Below are 20,773 nucleotides of genomic sequence, written 5' to 3' on the forward strand. Positions count from 1 at the left end.
GAAGTGAATTTTCATTTGCTTTTCTTATTTATTTTTTTTTTTTTAATGATTTGTGATTTGTCTGTGCAGCAGACAACAAGGTAATGACTCATAAAGCTTCTTGGAAAATATATTGCAAACTGACATGAAAAATAGCTGCCTCTGAGCCATCAGCCTCCTTTCTCTAAATTTGTATTCTATGTTTGACATTTAATTTAAAATCTGGTCTGATTTAGCCTGAAAGCATAGTAATAAGACTGTAAAGTACTCCGTGTGATACAGGGTGAAATTAAGATGTTATTTTCAGTTAAGCTTATTCTCAAGCCTGTGACAGAACCATCAGCAGCTCCTGATTTCCTCTCGAGGAAGCAGTACAGGCAAAAACAGGAGCATCTTGACCTTAAAAGCAGATTATTATTCAGAAACACCATTTATCTATCAAATTCAGTGTGATGCAGCAGGTAGGACTCAAAATTACTTTTAAGAAAGTCATTAAAATTTTATAAAGCTGTTAATACACATGTAGCCACGCAAACTCAGTCACTGTAGAAACTTAACTCAGACCATGGGGAACATCACTGTAGGCTGCCAAAAGACTGTAGCCTTTGAAGTTAGCATTTAATAAGGAAACTGGATTCTCTTACTGCTAGTAATAAATTGCTGGATCAGTAATTTCAATTACTGGTCATTTTTGTCAAGTTGCTCATGTGTCTATACTTTATTCAAGATTCCTTCAGGCCTCTTCATTCCCAGCATGGCTGTTGGAGCCATGGCTGGCAGGATGGTTGGGATCGGAGTAGAGCAGCTGGCATATCACCATCATGACTGGATCATCTTCAGGAACTGGTGCAGACCTGGGGCAGACTGCGTCACGCCAGGACTTTATGCTATGGTGGGAGCAGCAGCTTGCTTGGGTACAGTACCTGCTGACCATTACTTTGTGCATGGATAACTGATATTTAGGGACATAAGGATTGTTTGAGAGGGCTCTATGTTTATGTTTGGTTCTATGCTGGCATTTCTGGACAAAATAGATATAATGGGTTAAAGCATGAGCAGATTCTTCAAATGGTCTCTCCAGTGATCTACCAGGTAATCAACAAAACAGAGGCTTGCAGTCACCAATGCCTACTCCTTGTACTCTGCCAGAAAGCACATGGAAATTAAAAACTAGGCTGCAGGTTTCCAGGAAGGAGATTTTTTGCCTTTTCTTCCTTTTTTTTTTTTTTTTTTTTTCCTTTTGATGTAATTAAATCCACTGTAGGTGGACTAAATACCTTGTTTAGACTGTGGTCTCAATGCAAGGAACAAAATTCCCAGCTCTGGCCAAATTTTAAGCTACACAAAGATGAATGTTTTGTGTCTTTTTTTGGCTGTGTGTCACACCATAGTGAACTGGGCTGTTTTTTTGTTTTTGTTTTCACCATAGGCCAATTTCTGATAACATTCAATCAATATGATTTACTGTATATAACAAGAATGATCTGTTAACTATTAAAGCAAGATCATTGAACAATACCTCACATATAAAGTTTCTGATCATAGATGCAACAGGAATATTACAATCATACCATCTGAACACGTTTTTGATTTATCATATCTTCCCCATTCTGTACTTGTATGTTGTCCCTCCTTTTGTTGTTGTCGTTGATACCATCATTAGATGATGAAATAATCGTGGAGATGCATAACACATGTTTAATGTAATTGGGTAGATTTAAAATGAAAGATATACTCAGGGAAGAACTGGAATTTTTTCAGTTTTGGAGTCTCTTGTTAGAAAAGTAGGATCATTTATGTAATCAGTTATAAGGGTGGGATTTATCTGTCTAAATTTAATGTCCATAATGTAGATATCAACATCTGAGCTAGCTGTGTTAATACACTTCACCATCAATACAGTAAAATGAGATACCGGAAAGATCAGTCTCATCTGACAATAGATATCTAAAACGAAGCAGATGAATTTGGCCTCGAAAGTGACTGTTCTTCTCCAGAGGTTGCAAAGGCAATCTGAGTGACCCCTTTGGATGTGAACACTGCAGAGTAGACACGCTGAAGTAACTAAGTTGAATCTCACTTTCAGAAAGAATAAAGCATTTCTTCTTGTCCATACATGATATTAATGTTCATAGAAGAAATGACACACAAAATTTTTTCTCTGATATTTCAGTTGGTTTGCTAGTTAGCAATCACTTCCTCTTTTAAAAGTCCAAATCAAGGTGCAGTGATTTTAGTCATATGGTGAGACATATAGTGGTCACTGCTTATTCTTCAGCCAAAGACCCATCTTACTTAGAGTAAGATGTAGAGCAAGTATTAAATGATCCTTACTCTGGTATTTGCTCTCAGCTTTTCAGAGTCAGAAGTTTAAGACATTCCTCAGATGAAAGTCATATCCGGATCATTGTGTTAAATAATCAACAATTTAATTTTCCTATATGCTGCTAGATTAAAAGCATCTTTTAATGACCTGTTCGCTGATTTCTCTCATCTAAAATGGTGCTGTACTTTGAGGCCTAAAAATAGCAGATTTATTACATTTACCTTTTGAACAGAGGCAAAGAAATGTTACCTAATAATTCAGTGATATGTACACACTTGTCTGCAGTTATATGATTATTTTTATTCTTTAATGTAAACTGAAGGAGGAAAGAGTTACTTATGAAATTAATACAGAAAGACTAGTCTGAAAACTATAGCTATGGCCTGTCTACAGCTGCATGCCTAGATGGCCTCAAACCAAGTTACATGCAGTTCAAACTGCATGTTATACTAATATCAAAAGCTAGGGTTTAAGCTGAAATGTAGCTCTTGCAGTGGCCCTAAACTGTCCTTACACAGGATTTTGTAACTGTCATGCCCAAAGATAATGTTTAGCTTTCTTTTCCGTATGAGTGTGATAGGTAAACCAATGCAAAGGCCAGCTTTCAATGCTCCTACTTGTCCCACTTGTGGGACTTACCTGATTCTTGGAGACATTTAGAGGGCTAATGGTAGGATTCAGTTTTAGTTTTTCAGGTATCCAGTACAGCTGATTTTTTGGCATGCTTTCTGCTTTGATAGCTCAGTCTTCTAGCATTCATTATTTACTTTTCAATGTTAGCATCTTTGACTTGAGCAAGTTCACTCAATCTTTTTTGATGAAAACTGCAGTAGATGAAAAATATCTCTCTTCAGTGAAATAAGCCCAAAAATACTTCACAAAGTGTAAGGGCAAAGTACTCAGCATGAATAATCTCATGCCTTTTTGAGTATAAGACTCAAAAATATTAATTAGATGCTTAGTATGCATTCTTCAAGAGCACTGAGGGAAACTTGACTGCTCTCCTTTTTGGCAGGTGGTGTTACCCGAATGACGGTCTCGCTGGTGGTGATTATGTTTGAGCTAACTGGAGGCTTGGAGTACATCGTACCTCTTATGGCTGCAGCTGTCACAAGCAAGTGGGTGGCAGATGCCTTTGGGAAGGAAGGGATCTACGAAGCTCACATTCACCTGAACGGTTACCCATTTCTGGATGTGAAGGATGAATTCACCCACCGAACCCTGGCAACAGATGTCATGAGACCAAGGCGTGGTGAAGCTCCTCTCTCTGTTCTGACGCAGGACAGCATGACGGTGGAGGATGTCGAGACACTAATCAAGGAGACTGACTACAATGGCTTTCCAGTAGTGGTTTCAAAAGACTCAGAGAGACTTATTGGATTTGCACAGAGACGAGAGCTCATTCTTGCAATAAGTGAGTAGAGTATCAGTGTACACACAAGTTTGATTTTGATAGGGTAGGATGATACCAGTGTTATTCACCTTGGAGAATGGACAAATAAGAACCAAACCTAACTTTTTCCCCAAGTCTGGCTTTTACTAGTTATTAGGACCCATAGCTGGAAGCTCTTCTATTGCAACATACCACTTGGTAGACTTCTGTGAGCTTAATTTTGTTGTCACTCACAAGAGTATGATACGGTGCTGCTATAGACAGCAGAGATAAACCTGGATCACATGGTGAGAAATTTTATAAGAACCAGATCAAAAGTCACTGCAGTGCTGAGCTCCCTGCAATCACTACAGGCTGCCAGCAACAGCCCAGGCCATCATGAACCTTTGTCACCCTTTGATGAAGTACAAATCCCTGTGCTTCTTTCTGTTGCACTATTTCAGTTTCTTTCACATGTAGACCTTTTGTGGTAGGAGTGGAAAGTGTTTCAGTGGAGGATGTTGCTTGGTAAAGATGGCTGAGTTTTGTCAAGCATCCAGTGGATAGCTGGCTGGTTAACCTGAGAGCCCAATCCAGATCACTACAGGTTTTGACCCATCAGGTCCTTTCCTGGTTGGCCTGATAGCTAGGTGGGGATTGAAAAGACAAATATATTGGATGAAAGCAAGTGTCCCTACCTTTGCTGTGCCCAGGGTGTCCAGGGCTGCAGAGGTCTGTGAGCCTGGCAAATCAACCTCACAGTCTGATCCCAATTCTGGCAGTCCTATGGTGTTGAGGGCCAGCTGGGCAGGCAGACAGGATGCTGGCTGGGCATAGTTGCCTTATACTTTGCAAGGAAGTGGAATGTCTGGCATATCCAAATCTCTGTGACATGGAATTATTCCTCTGCGTGGGCCTTTCATCCTTCTACTTCAGGCACTTTTAAAAAGCTGTTGTCTCAGATGGAAACTCCCATATTCTTCAGAAAAGAAAGTCCATAAATGAAAAATCAGGTCTATTTTAGAGGGACACTTTCCTGCTCACTTCTCACAAAACTAAAGTAAAATATGAAATGACAATGCTCTTTAAAACACACTTTTTTTTTTTTTTTTTTTTTTTAACACATATTTATTTTCATCTCCTGGGTGTAAAAGACTCAGTCTAAGTGATTAGACCTAAAATTTATATTCATTTGTTTAAGGACACTCAGCTTGATTGCCCTCTTCTCATCCCATAGCAGGAAGTCATCCATGCTGCATCAATACTACATGCAGAAGAAGAAAAGAAACAACAGAGCCCAATTTTCTCCTCTTAAAATGTAGTGCAGAATTCAGTAAGAAATTATTTTCCCATTTTTTCCTTTCTGTGCTGTAAATTGTAATTTCAGTTAGAGAAAATAGTTTATGAACTAAATTAATTTTACATTTAGTTACATCACTAATTTCCCAAAACACAGGAAAGCAGAACAGGCCTTACTGCCAGTTCTACAGCTCCTCTAATTATATAATTGTAATTAACTTCCAAGGAGTGTGGGAATCTAACTTTTTTCATTAAACACCCACTACCATTGCTTGCTCCTTTCTCCCTCCTCCAAAAACAAGCAGACAAAGTTTCCCTGAAGTTATAATCTTCTGTGTACCAATCTCAGTATAAGAATATTTTAAAGACACCAAGATGAAGTCCAAGGCTTCTAGCTGTAATACTCCCTTCAGACAACTGCTTTTCTCAGAGAGCTAATCTTCTTTTGGCAGTAATAAAAGATGCCCTGTATGGCTGAGCTAGGAAAGTAAATATGTGTCTGAAGTTTCACCAAATGTGTAAATGCCAAGAGCTGATGCCATTTATAAAATAGTTTGTACTTCATCTTGTTTTTGCTAATGATTTTCAAATGTCTTCTGCATTCCCCTGTAAGAAGCAAAAACCTTAATTAGATGTATTTAGCTTACCCTGTGTCTGGCTTCTACATGTCTGTGCCATGTCGTGGCTGTAACCCTTGTTGCCATCCTAGCTTCATATCCTTTTGTGTCTCCCTTGCAGGGAGGTATGTCAGTGGGAAAATTACATGGAGTGAAGATGCAGAGCCCTTGCTCTAAAAGCAGAAAGATTAGACATGTCTGAAGCGAGTCAGAGAAGTTTGAGGAACAGTCTTTTGATTCAAGTTATAAATGGCAACATGGCTGAATGGACTTGATAGATGTGTGAAATACATGTTCATACACACCTCTCTGCCTCATGAGTTACCCCTACATAATTTCTTTCTTACTAAGTGGAGCACTAAGCACAGTCTAGAAATACATCAGGTCCCTGTAAAATGAATGGCAAGGCCACTTCCAGTTGCTCAGAAGCACTTTCAGGATTGCATCCTTCCACTGGTCCTTGTTGAGCAAGTGGGCAGTTACTCTCTGGGAATAGGTTTCTACATTTTATATGGCATGCATTTTACAGCCTTAAGAAGGGAGTATTTGATCCTGTATAGCTCTTCTTAAATTTGGCCAGCTTGAGAGGCATTGTACAAAAGGCTGAGTCTTGGACACAAGCCAGATGGCCTGTAGAATGTACTTTTCCCAACATGGAGTTGAGAGAGCAACATAGTTAATATAGGCTGTGAAGTATGAACTTCTGAATGCAAGAGACCATTTCACATTTGGGAGAACTAATTCACTCTCTAGCTGTGACAAGAGCCTTCTGCATAGATTACTCTGTAGAACCAGACATCATAATCCATTTGCTTTGCTCTTTCTGTTAAGCTATATCTGTTTTTCTTACCCACTGACTGCAAAAATGATCTGTTGTTCTGATTTACCTTTAACTCCCCTTTCCAGTAAGGCTGCATAGAAAGTCCCCCATTTTTCTGATGCCACTGAATTTTCTCAATAGTACTACATCATTCAAATTTCTCCAGAGAGATGTTTGACTTTGAAGAGTGAAGTCATGGTTTTGGCTAATCACTGTTGTCCAGGGTCGTTGCTGCCTTGGGAACAGCAATGTGGTAACTGAAAAGCTTGGGCCTATTGCTTTGGGTGCAGCTTTGGGAAGGAAATACCTAGCTGTCAAGGGTTTTTATCAAAGGGTGGGGGTTACCTTCAGTTTGATTAATGTTACCTCTTAGCACAGATCATATATCAAAGAGCTATGCAAGCATATTCACACTTGAAATTAGATGTATGAATCAAAACAAGATGAGACAAAGTAAGCAACATTCCTATAAATAGCAATAGGGCTTGTAATATGTGGGGTGAGGACGCTGAAAATCATACACTGTACTGATAATAGGTTTGAACCAGCACTGCTCCAGTTCCAGAAATATTACAAGACAATGATCGTTAAAGGGAAAAAAATGCAGCTGGAACATGTTGGAAACCATTACTGTCCACACGTTACAAGTCACAGGAGCAGGTTTAAGCACTTTGATTGATGGCAGTGAGCTCCAAAAATATATGCATACGCTTTGAGTACATCTGATTTGCCGTACGTCTCAAGAACAGAAGCAACCTATATTAATCAAAGATAATAATTCTAACCGTTTCTAAGAATTTATACAAGAAAGAAAAAAAAAGAAAAAAGAGTTAAACCCTCAGAGCCAAACTCACGATATGCTTATTCTGGGGAGAGAGAAGTTTTCTATCATTTGGAAATCCAACTCATATATTGTTCTCATCCTGAATAGAAATGAGGTGAACGCTACAAAGAAAATAAACTACTTCAGTGCTGAGAATTCTTCTTGAAGCACACTTTAAAGTAAGAAGCTTATACTGATCATGTAAACTCCAGATGTAGTGTGAAGTTTACTTCATAGCTTGATCAAAGTATGAATTATAGCTTTTGAGCTTTTGAAAGCAGTCAAATATGTAGTTGAGAAAAATGTATCAAACTCATTTACTGCTATATATTGTTCCTCCCTTTACTATTTTCCTTTATGTAGGATGTTAATTTTTTATGCTATTTTAAAATGCAAATTCTATTTAAGGAATTAAGTGCAAAACCACAAAATTCACCCAGCATGCCAGAGAGTTATGCCAGTCTAGAACAACACCCACACTGCCCCCAGATCCCTGGGATGTGAATTTGTCTTTCCTGAGCTTTGTGTTCCTAAATCCATTCACTATGCCCAGATTTCCCCAACTCCACTGAGATGTCTGGGAACAAACACAGTGCTCCAAGCCAGCTGGGACCATACACAGCTGTTGACTCCACTCTCTGTGCTTATAACAGAAGTTTCTGTTGTGATTCTCACAGTGGAGGAAATTACATATAATAAAAATTTGAATTTGACAGAAGTTAGATTAGTGATTGTGAGTGCAATGAGCTGCGTATTTATTCAGAAAAGCATTATCCCAGCCAAGCAAAAGTATGCGTTTGTAAAAATATCTCTTACATTATCTTCAATGGAACAATGTATCAAGGAAATTCAAGTTTACTCATTAACCCAACTTCTGAGACCTTGGTATGTTAAAGACAAAAAGCAACTAATACATTTGCTTTCCAAAGGAGAATTATTTTTTTATTTTGTTACCAAGCCTAACTCACTGTCTACCTTAATCTTTCTGTTGTACAGAGAATGCAAGACAGCGTCAGGATGGGGTGGTAAGCAACTCCATTGTGTACTTCACTGAAGACCCCCCAGAACTGCCACCCAACAGTCCCCATCCACTGAAGCTGAGGCGTATTCTCAACCTGAGTCCTTTCACTGTCACTGACCACACGCCAATGGAGACCGTGGTAGATATCTTCCGGAAACTCGGACTCCGGCAGTGTCTTGTCACTCGCAGTGGGTGAGTAGATGCTGAGTCAAGCACATCTAGAGAATCTCAAGATATTTTATTTAACATAAACACTGTTTTTCCTGCTTAAATCCAACTATAGACAGTAACTAGTTAATCGGCACCTCTGAGACAGTCAAACGAATATTTTTATTTTGTCTATTTTGTGAATGGAAGAATATGGGAAACACGCCCAGTGTTTCTCCAGTGCAGCAAAAGAAATCAGGTTTAGAACGACAATAACCCTTGCAGGTGTCATGTTTCATTCTGTTCTCTCAAATCCTTAGTGTATTTTCATTTAGGTAAGGTGAAGATAAATACGAATTAAACTGCTCTGATTCCCATTATCATTCAGTTTTCAAGAGAGGCAGATCTGGCAAGTAGTATTGCTTGCAAAGGATGTGCCTGTTTCTAGACATCCAGCTAGATTAGATGCTTGTGAAGACTGTGAAAAAGATGCCAGTGGAAGAAAATTAATCTGTTCAGCTTTCTGTAACGGAAAGGCATGTAAACCAAAAGTCCACATAAACCACTGAAGAAGTGCAGGCAAATGTGAAATTAGAAGAGTAAAAAGCTGCACCATGTGCACTATAAATAACATGCCGTAACTTTAATGGGATTTGAGCAATTTTGGGATCATTGCTCATCCCAGGATCTAGTGGTAGGAAGAAACTTTACAACAGGATAGCAAAACCAGAGACATCATTTTCAAATGTAGAAGACTAAAATTTAGTCTTCTGCAAAACGCCTTTTTGTTATTCAAAAATATTGAGTACCTGTTGTTACTACTGATGCAGTGTCCTCAGCATTAAGAAAATAAGGATCATTATCAGAACACAGATTTAGGTCCTGATTTTAGGTGCCTCGATTTGGAAATTTTGATCTTGAGCACTTACATGAAATGAAAGGTGGAATAATCTATAACAATGACATCGTTTCAAAATTCAGTGCCTCGTGTCCTTCAAGAAATGGAAATAAAAGCACTTGAATACTGAGCGTTAGGAAGTTTTTGACTCTTGGGGCCACATGTCCTGTAGGCCTCATCTTTCCTGACAGATAGAATTCATTTAGGATCATATAAATGAGAAATTATCACTCAAAGTTAAAGGAATTATGTTGTCGGACAGTGAGAGTTTCAGAAAGTCCATGCTTTAGTTTAGTTCATGTATCAGTAAACCCCATGCCCCAGTGCAGGGCACTGGTGCCTTGGTTTTGAGCTGTTGGTCCTCTGCAGCATGAGCCTAAGTAAACTCATTACTTTGTCGCACAAAGTGTCAGTAGCTGTAACTCCTCACTGAGCCACGATCCCAACAAAAAGAGATAACAACCCAAAGTATTTAACTTCATGATCATGGCTGGAGTGGTAGAAATACACAAAGTGAGAATGCTTTTGTGAAAGATAATTATTGAAGAATGGAGGGGATGGACAGTGTTATATGGAAGCACTCACAAAATGTCCCTGTAGCTGAACAGGGGAAAAAAAAAATGCCTAATGCATGAGGTGATTGTTGACCTTTCCTTTCCTTTTCTCCTCTAGGAGGCTGCTGGGTATCATAACTAAAAAGGATGTATTAAGACATATGGCTCAAATGGCAAACCAGGACCCTGAATCTATCATGTTTAACTAGCCTGGTAAAGGAAGAAGAAAGTAACCCCAAAGGAATCCCTTCTAGATTAACACAAAGGCTATGTTCAGTGTTTCATTTTTTTTAAAGAGAAAATGTAATGTGTATGAGGAATGGCCCAATATGCCTCTGACAGAGGGGGTGGATGCAGGATGCCACTTATTTAATGAGGAAGGCAGTTTAGAAGCTCTGAGCAGCTGCAGACATCAAGCTGTGTTTCCTTAATGAGATTCCCAACAGCTCAACTGGAGTGTTGGTGGGAGTAAGTGATGTGGTGCTTAGAGACAAAGAGCCAGGAGCACCAGTGGGGTGCATCAACGTTCACAGTAACTCTCGAGGCAGGTGTGAAGACTATCAGACACTGTTTATGTATAAGCTGTTAACAGAGACAAAGATTTGTGTTCCAAACTAGAGAGTGTGTATGAGCAATGTCAGTTGGTTTTATTATTGAAATCATGGCTATTTATTTGCTACTGAATTATACCATTTTCATAAGGGAAAAAATCATCATATTTTAAAATGAAAAATGTTGCCATCTTCATTTATTTTTGTGAAAGTTAAGTGAATCAGGACTGGAGTTAAAGGAGCAAAACCACGCTTCAACTCATTTTAAAACATAGTGTCCCCTTCTCTAGTCCTTTGAATTTTATACACTTTAGCATTTCTGTCAGTCAGCTTCTATTTATTAATGTTGAAATGTGACTTATTTGTACAGATTTATTATTTCTCTATGCAACTTTGCATACAGGTACTGTAACTTTTAGTATTATGTGGTTTGCTGTGACAACAGGAAAAAACATAGAAGCCTGGGGAGGAATTTTTGAAGGCACTAAAGGGAGACTGGTATCTAGCTCTTGTCAATATTAGTGACAAGAGATTGAATCCCTCACCTGTTTCCCCTCGTGTACATCATCATTTTTCAAAAACTGATGAAGTTCTGCACTGATTCCTGATTCTCCATTTACTTCCTTTTCATCACTGCTATTTCTTGGCACTTGTCTGCACCTGCCTAGAGATTGCTGAAGTTAATTTAACAGTCCCAGACATTTATTCTGTAGCAGATCTACCCTTTATGCATCTGCCAGTCACAGGACTGTGGAATCCCTCCCCACAATGCTGTGGCTGGATAAGATCAAAGGGACTGAGAATGCAAACAATAGCAAAGCTTTACTTATTGATCTGTTTGCAGCAAGAACACAAGACTTAACAGCCCCTGGACCTCCAAGCCATTCAGGTAAAAATGCTCAGTTTTCCTAACCCCCTTTGTTCTGGTCTTATGTGAGATGCACAGAGTCAACATTGTCTGTTTTAATATCCTAGCACTTTAGTAGTACTGCTGTCAGTAACAGAAGTCCAAATTATACTCTCAGTAACACATAATCCACACTACCCAGTGTTTGATTTATAACTATAAATGTAAAGATTGGAGAGAGGTTGCATCCTAACTCAGATGTCCTGAATCCCCTTCAGACCATGTGAGAGTCTGGTCCCTTTATTTAGACATCTCAGACCTCTGGTATTTTTGTTCAAATTCATACAGTTACCAGTAGCTCAAGTCCATTGTGTCCAGATGGTCTTCATGGACAGAGATGAAGTGAGCCCTTTCATGACAAAGAGCCTGTTGCTTACTCCAGACAAAAGCCAGAATGTTGATCCAAATTGTATGGCATTGTGCATGATTATTGTGTCCCTATACTGACACAACTAACCAGGTGCACCTTCAGTTAGATGCCCAAAGTTACATGTCACAAATTCCTCCTCTTATCTCCGGTGACCCTGCTTCCTTCTGGCATGTGTCCCACTGCATTCACAGAGTATGACCCAAATTGTTTAAGTAAAAGAAACGGAAGTAAAGGGATAATTTTAATCTGCTAAGTACTCCATTTAACAATAACGTTTGCAACAGGCTAATATAAATATATGTAGCTCTGGCCAAAGTCCATAAATATTTCAGTGTATACTTTTTGTTAACTGAACATCTGCAGTACAATGTATTATTAAAGGGATATTGTTAAAACCATGTAAACTATAGAGCTGAGCAACCATTTCCTTCTGAAAATAGGACATAAAACATAATATTCTCGTTTCTTATGTTTTTCTGTGAAGCTGTCATCAACCAAACTCATAAAAAAACAACCAAGTCAACAACCAAGCTCATAGACATTGGATTCCCTCATTTGAATGGAGATGCCATCATAAAATAAAATCAGTTTATTCCTACAATTAAACCCAAGCAGGGCTTAGTACAAATGTCAGTTTCTACTCCAGACTACTAGAACCTGAGGGATTTGGACTAAGATAAATACTTTTGAGAACAATCTTGTTTTGAAATTAAAATTGAAGAACTGTGTTCTACTTTTCGCTTTTATAGCTCTTAAGGTTAATATATATATTGTTTGCTGAACACTTTCTCCATCTTCCTTGATGTTTACATAGGAAACAACAATTCATATTCTCCCCACTTGAACACTTCTAAATACCTCTTTTGCTCATAAACCAAGAGAAATATGTTGGGAAGTGAATTCATTTGTTATTTGAAATCAAACTCGAGGCTTCATGTATATCAAAGAAAAGGAGAAGCCTAGAGCCTTCTGTTAGTGAAGGAAATTTCAGTCCATGTTGCATTATAATGTCCATGGCAGAGTTAACTCTGAAGAGCATTCATAGTACTGAAGACAATGTTTGCTGACAGGAACCAGGATGGTATATCAACACAGAAAAAAGCTGTCCTTTCTTGAGAAAAAAGACATGGAGTCACTTGAGGTTAAACTGGCCATGAATACAAACTCACTTGGGTATCGACTTGAGTTATCAGCTTAAACTCGGTCTGTGGCTATGCATAGGCATAAACTTTTGTGGCTATTATATATATATTTGTGGCATTAATACCCAGAGGCCTGATCCACTAAAACCAACAATCAGCCCTGTGATAGCTTGTTACCTCATCTTATTAGACTGCATATGAGGAGCTTGAAGGACTTAAGAACAGGGTCCACAGAACCAGCTTGATGGTTTGTAAGAAACAATAGCAGAAGGAATTGAGATTTATGCACTTATTGAGGGTGCAGTTTGACCCTGGGACTAACCTCCAAGCAGAAGGCAGGTAAATGAGCGTACAGCTCTTTTCTATCAAACACATTCCTATTTAGATGGAATGGTTTAAATATCTAAGGGATCAAGATAAAAAGCTCTGGATGTATAACTGTACATGGATGGTTAGGTTGCTGCTCCTTGTTTCAGTGTCTGTTCAAAATATGTTAAAGCCCCTTAGAGCAGGGACTGATATCTAGCTCTCCAGAAATGGCATAGTCACAGCTAACTGCACCTGTTTGGCATGAAGCACATTGGTCTCAAGGCTGAGGTGATGCTAGAATGACAAGAAAGGTTTTGAAACTGGGCAGACTTTGCTAATCAGAAAACTTAGCACTTCAGACGCTTCCAGAGATGATAATTGGCTATAAATCTTTCTGTTGAACTTCCTCCATGCTACAGTCTTCATTGTTTTAGCCTGAGTGGCTGGATGGGGAACAGTTTTAATATAAATTAATAGCGTGCTTTTTTCAAAAAATGCAGTTCTTTTATGTAATGATTTAATGTATTTCCCCATAACAAGCCCATTATCAGTCACTGTTTTCCATCTTCATTCGCAAATATGTCTCAGAAGTTACTGAATAGACTCCAAGAGGCATAGATCTCAGCCTTAAGTATTTATTTGAATTTTTAGAGCTCAAGATAGTCACATAAACTGACCAAGCTGAGAGTTATGTAAGTATACTATACAGTGCTCACTTTATGCAACCTCAGTTCAATCCTTGTGTTCAAGCAGTTGGACTTTGAAGATGTCAAACTAAACAAGAGAACAAAAATCTTTGAATGATGCAAGTTCAGTATTGTACCTTTGTTTTGCATGAACCGTGTTCAGTTACATTCAGCTGCTGATGTGTACTTGAAGCAATCTGTACCAGAAAGTTTACTAAAGTACAGAACATGGATGACATAGCCAGAGTTTTTGCCTGTCAGTGATACTAATTCTTAATTCTTATGCTCTGATGAAGCAGAAAAAGAAAGTTTAAGAATTACAGGAGACCCACTGATTCCGTGTTGGAATGAAGCTAAAATTATGAATATTGTTTTGCTTTGGTTTTGGTTCTTTTTTTTTTTTTTTTTTTTTTTTTAATTGTAGAAAAAGAGTATATATGTTTCACCTTATCAAAAAACAATGTTTGGACTCTATTTTTTAAATAAAACTGACTTACAGTAATAGAAACATTTCTTGAACATCTTATTAATTGGAGAAATATTTCACTAATGTCTGTATGATTTTGATGTTTCCTTTTCACACTTACAGGGATAACTCAAGCCTGATGAATGACTTAGGGTATCTAATTCAGTTATGGTTTAGCCAATATTAAGTAGGGAGATAGTGAAATTAATGCAGTGCATTTCAAAGAATCAGCCTGGACAGTTGGCTGTTTTATTTTCAGAGAGAAATATTTTTCACTTCAGCGTTATAAATCCTTTATTAAAGAAATCTAAAAAGAGAAGAAAAAAAGATTTCTCCTACCAGGTTGTTCTGTTTACAATAATCATGAAACTTCTTTAAAGCTAGATGTTGCAAAGCCCTTATAATGTCAGTTTTTGTATATACTTTTCAGTTGCACTGTAATTCAGAACTAAGCTCAAAGACTGAAAATAGCAGGTTCAGTCATGCCCATTGAAACATCCCTCAAATTTCTGTCAGAGGTTAACTTTTAGGTAGTAGCAAAGAATATGGGCTTTGTCCTGATTAACATAGTAAACAAGCAAGTAGAAAGGCCTTATGGTTTTCTGCAAAAGAGACATTAATCAATGGTTTATCCAAAAGAAGCATTACAGATTTCAAGACATTTATCCAAATTTGATAAAATTGATATATCAGCAATATCCTAGTTTAAGTTAAATTATTCATTTCAGAAGCTGGTGCTGAAGTCCCAGTACCTCCAGCTTCTTCCATGGGTTACTGTGGCCCTAGCACAGTCCAATGCACACACAGAAAAGCCAGGAGGCATCAGGCTTGCAGCAACTTAAGTAGTAATAGTTCTTGTAGTTGGTAATGAGGGACTGAGCCTTAGACCAACCTGTCATCACTTGTGATGGCACAGCTGGGAAATGGAAGTGAAACTGTTGAGAAGAATTCAGCACTGCCCTGTTACAGCTGTGAACCATGTATTCTGGCCTAGGTGCTCATATCATCTAAACCAAGTAGCCTATTGCCATCCACATGCCTTTTTGCTCCTGTAGGAGGACCTCCCTCCCCATATATTTCCTACAAGCAACATTATTCCCCTGTGTTGTTCTGGTCCTCTACTTCAAATGTGATCTTGCTTCCAACTCCTCTCCACTGTGGTGGCCCAGATGCCCATGAAGCACAGTCGTACAGATACTGTATCCCATCTCCTGTGGTGGATGAGCCCCTCTTGTGGCATATGAGATTTTATATTGCTGCCTGCTGGAGGACACAGCAAACATGGCATTACTGGCACTGGTATGCTGCATCGAGTTTTGTGATTGGTTTTTGGCTTGCTGTCATAACACAATACCTAAAAGATGGATTTTTTCAGAAAAGTAGCTGCTGCATTTGCATGGATCAATGTATCCTTGTTCACCATCTCAATCAGTAACTAGTGACTTCATGGTGAAGGCAATTGGGAGCTGGGACATGACTGAGAACTGTATCCTGAAGCAGTTAATGAGCTCCTAGGCAGAATGAGACAGGAATTGCTGACTTGTAGCTGCAGCGTTTGGTCAACTCTGCATCCCTCCTTAATCTTTCTTTCATTCTGAGCATAATTAATATGCTCAGTTTGATCACAGTTAATGATTTCAACCCTTGATATCCTCAGAATTACCTCATATAGTCAGGGTCAAAACAATCTGGGTGTTCCCACAGATACAGTGCTTTCCCCAGCCACGGCAGTTAGCTGGTTAGGAAGACGCTGCCGTATGTAACAGCCATAGTGGCATGAGTAGGTGTTTGGCGCTTCAGCTGTGTTTCATCTGAGAAATTATTCTGCAGCCTGAACAATCAGTGAACAGCTCTTTGTGGGGATTTGCAAAGCCCATGCAGACTGTTCCTGGTTTGTGCAGCATTTGGAGCAATGTCTGCATGGGTCTACCATCATTATATAGCACATACCCTACAGATTAACCAGCCTTTCTAAATCCTCAAAAATTCAGTAAAGGGCACAGAAAAAAATATACAGATTGCTTAGGAAACTAGACAATCAACTATATTATCTAGGGAGAATTGCTTCGTTCTCTCAAAGTTATGTCCACAGAGACAACTCTCGAGAGAGCCAACCACTGTGAAGTGTTCACTGTGTAGTTTCACCACTAGGAAGGAGCTATATCGAAATAAAGCTAAAATTGTATCTGTTTCTATCAAGTACATCCAATGTTATTGTTTTTCCTTCCTAATGTCATAACACAGTACCAGAATAAAAGACACCTTTTTTCCACTTCAGAGTAAGCTCACTTTTTAGCAGTTGCTTATGAGAACTAGAATATGACTGTGCTGCACACAATTTGACGTGGAGTGTTGCAGGGCTGGTGCATCACATGCTTCTGAGCATTTCTCCTTTGATAAATGCAGCAGAAATGAGTGGCTGCAATAATTGTGCCATGGGAAAGGACCATTCCAAATAATTAAAAAGTGAGATGAACTGTAGTTTTCTACTTCTAAGGTTTCTCACCAGGTAATATAAAAAGGTATTTTGCTATTATGTAGCTTTATGATTTTAAAAGTATGCTTTTGTTTAGATCATTACCAAAGTTGCATTTTGCCTAGAGACAAATTTCGCTCAACTAACTCTCAGATTAGATGACCATTAGGCACCAAAATTTCTGAATTAATTGAAGGGAGTAACCAGACTCCTGAAGTCCCCAAACCTGGGAAGAGAGACACCTAAGCTCTGCTGCAATTCAGGAATAAGAGAGAGGCCACAGACACTACCAAAGGCCTCAAAATGGCCCTGGCCGGCACTGAGTTCCGTAAAAAAACAAAGCACAAGAGGTGCCATCACCATCCCTTTCCTTTTTCACAGTATCCTCATGGTTAGTGACTCTTGGGATCTGGTAGGGCTGAAACCCAGTTATAACGTTAGGTCAATATCCTAATCCTGACAACACAGGTCTTCTAGGTGTTGAGTGGCACCTGACCTCCTGATGGATTCACAGCTCATTTACACCAGTGCAGCTCGTTCTTTGCTGATTGATGCTCTGGTTATCTTGCTGGCAAGCCAGAAAGCATTGTCCTACAGGTATTTGCAGACTTCTTAGAGATGGCTTAGCTGGCTATTCTGAGTGATGTTGAGATGCAGACTCTATCTTGATTTTTATAGGGAACTTAGACTCCTCCTTATACTCTCATAATTACCATTGTGGGCCACCCATTGCATCCAGGCCTTGCTGTAGCCTGAACACAGTACTTGGCTTTGTGTAAGTACACTTACAGAACAGAATGGACAAAGTCTGAGTTTGCTTCTGTAAAATTCCTTGCTTTTGAAAATCCTGTTTTCCAGACTGCTAAATAGTTGGTTCACAATTTCTAATTCCTTAAAATATTTCACTGGCAAAGACTATTCAAATGGTCAAATGGTTGAAGAAAACCCAACGAACAAAGCCAAAGAACAGAACACCTAACATCCATTTGTCATTGACCAGAGTATTTAATCTTCTTCTATGTAGTTACTGTTTGAGATCAATCATCATTTGGATTATTGTAGTAATTCATAATTTTTAATCTCTGTTCTACATTTAAACACCTGTTTCATCATATTAATTTTTTATTTATTCAACTAATTAATTCAAGTGGTACTATAATTAGAGGTAGAACAAAGGTATAAACACAGTCTGGCTGAAAGTTTTCCATATCACAGATGATCAACACTGAATCTGAATTATGGTTTGGCCACATCTCAACTTTTAAAGAACACTACCACAAAGCACTAGTCACAGGAACACAAGGAATAAGTTACGATCTCTGCAGTAGCTCTCCATTCCAAGCCTGCGGGAACATACATGAAACCATTCCCTTTCTCTCTGCCAAGCTGGGTTTAGTCAATACAAACCCGTACACTTTTGACAGCTACAGCAACTCCTGTCCAGTAAATCTCGCCATGACAGACTGTCTCCTTCCAGATACACAGGCACCATTCCAAATGTACCAGTTTTCCCTCTGCACAAGGATAACCAGGTAGAGCAGGTAACCAACACCCTCATCCAGCTCCTTTTCTCACTTCCCCACTCTGCTCTGAACACTTCTGCTTTCCTCCTCACCCAGCCTCCAGTTCTAGCCCACTCTGCCTCCCCACTGCAGCTTTTCTGTAATAACCCCAAACCCCAAACATATCAACACATCTGCTCTTTCTGTTGAAGTGGGACTACTGTGGAGAATGCAAATTTGTCAGGAACAAAGTCATTAACTAATCATAGTCTAGTTCTCAGCATTATTTCCACTGAATAAACATTCAGGGATGGTGAATTGGAAAAGCCAAGCTGTTGGGGGACCAGGATCAGAAGCCAGCTTGCTCATCTAATGGCCTGGTACATACAGACCACAGTAACATACACTTTCTCTTTTGCTCTTCTTCTGGCTCCATTTTTTAATCCTGGCTTCTTGGTGTTCAAGCTTCAACAATAAGAGGGGAGAGGGGAAATTATTACCTTGCCAAGACCCCTTTTTTTTCAGGAGAATGCCCTGTTCATGAGGCTGTGAAGTATTTTGCCTCTCTTACTGAAGCTGTTTCATTCTCCATGAACATATCCATTATGCCAGGGAAGAAAACAGTTTTCTTAGCAGTGTTCTTAGCAAAGTTACATTTGCTCACTGGATGGAGAGGCAAGAACTGAACCCAGGGCTCCTGCCTCTCATCTGCCTCCCTGCTGAAACCACCAAGATGTTTGTGTTAGAGAGGTAAGTCTGTGTGTGCAGGGAAACAAGGGAACCGTGAGAAGTGGCTGGTGTAACTGCCAAACTCAGATGTTGTGAGGCCCAGCTGGACATTCAGCCCAGGATAAGACCTGTGGAGAGGCAAGGTTGAATGCACATCCATCCCTCATGTTTCTAACAAGCAGCACCCCACCAAGATGACCAACTCTTGCAGTTTCTATTGTAGGTGCCCAGAGTTTCACCAGACATTGTATAGGATGTGTGAGCTCTTCAATCAGCCTCTTAACACTGACCATCCTCTTCAGTGTAAAAACCTGCAACAGCTGTGATTGATTTATAAACATAGAAGGAGTGAAGGGCAAGACTAAAATCTTTCCTATGGCAAACAGCCATGCTGAAGCACATGCAGCTGCCTGGTGGCCAGCCCCTCACAGACAAGTACAGGACATGCTGTGTTATGGATCACAAAATACCGCTCTGCAAAAGGGTGAGACCACTCTTCCAACCCCTTGACGGAATTTTGCTATTTCTTAAATGGAGAATTGCCACTCACTATTCACACAAGGTAAGGGACAAGAAACAAGTGGTTGACTCTTTCCACTCCTGCCCCTACCAGGGTAGTGCCTTCATCCTGTCTGCTCCCTCAGCTATACATTTATGTATTCATTAGCATTGTTCCTAACACAGAGACCCTCCAGCAAAGCCTGATCTGCACCACTCCTTTCTCTCAAACCACCTGCACACCAAGCCCCACGCACAAAAACACCATGTGCTCTTCTCTACTTATAGTGACATTGTCACACAAACCGCAGTTACAACAGCAGCACGGACACCTTCTCCCCAGTGCAGCCAGAGGCCACCGCTGCTGCCACCACCTCCTCCCATCTCCATTATCCTGGCGCTACAGGGCTCTGGGAACAGAAGTGCACACAGGAAGAAGGTGGAGAACTGTGATACTTGGCTGAGGATCCTCCCTGTTGGGACTGACCTTTCAGCTGGTCCTCAGAAGGTCTGGCTGGCCACTTCCTTCCCACAGCTCCTTCCTGCTAAGTTCACAGCTTGTTGTGGGAGGAGTATTCAGTGAGTAACTGCATTGTACTACAGAGACTTGTCAGGAATTGCAGCTAGCTTTTTTAATTATAGATGCATACAGTCTGCCTTCCTCAGATCAGGGGAAAACCAAATCCATCATCACATCTACCACAGCTCCATCTGCACCGAGCACGCTGGGCGGGCAGTTTATCACAGCAGCCAGCCACCACCTAGCCTCACATCTTCCCTGCAGCACCAGAAGGGCCCACAATTGCCTTGGCATTTAGATTTTCTATGAGCTTCAAGGAGAAGATCTGATCAGTTATAAGGGTATTCAAGTACCAGCGGACACTTGAGAGAGGCAAACGTCCTTGTGTGGCTGAGGAGAACTAGCAGTGACACACAGGCACCCTGCGCTGCCCCTGAACCAGCAGACAACGTCAGGCACCCCCGCAACACGCCGGGGCAAACGCTCCCCTCACCTGCTGCTGCTGCACTGATCGCCTGGGGTATTTTGTGATCCACTGCTGCAGGCTTTAGATTCAGCTGCAGTATTTATTAATCCGTGTCAGGGTGATGAGCAGGGGTTTACTGGAACGGCTCCGGCGGTGGGGCCCACTAGGTGGCATTCAAACCCTTGGCATGGCCGCGCTGGTGCCACAGGCCGCGCCCGGCTGACAGAGGCCACAGGCCTGCCCTTGCTGCCCGCTGGCTTCTGACTCTTCCAGGAATCAAAGCCGTTTCATTGTT

At 40.1% G+C, this 20,773-nt stretch overlaps 1 protein-coding gene across 1 annotated transcript in view; it reads left to right on the forward strand.

Annotated features, from left to right (window-relative positions):
* The window catches only part of CLCN4 (chloride voltage-gated channel 4), a 42,557-nt gene extending 28,803 nt beyond the window's left edge, over positions 1 to 13,754 (forward strand). Inside the window, exons 9-12 of the mRNA XM_032986935.2 lie at positions 707 to 893; positions 3,321 to 3,719; positions 8,233 to 8,449; positions 9,975 to 13,754. Coding sequence (XP_032842826.1) covers positions 707 to 893; positions 3,321 to 3,719; positions 8,233 to 8,449; positions 9,975 to 10,065 — 894 coding nt within the window. The 3' untranslated portion in view covers positions 10,066 to 13,754. The remainder of the gene's footprint in view (positions 1 to 706; positions 894 to 3,320; positions 3,720 to 8,232; positions 8,450 to 9,974) is intronic.
* The last annotated feature ends 7,019 nt before the right edge of the window (positions 13,755 to 20,773 follow it).

Source organism: Tyto alba, unplaced genomic scaffold, assembly GCF_018691265.1.
Source record: "Tyto alba isolate M040663 unplaced genomic scaffold, T.alba_DEE_v4.0 Super-Scaffold_14, whole genome shotgun sequence".
Classification (NCBI taxonomy): Eukaryota; Metazoa; Chordata; class Aves; order Strigiformes; family Tytonidae; genus Tyto; species Tyto alba.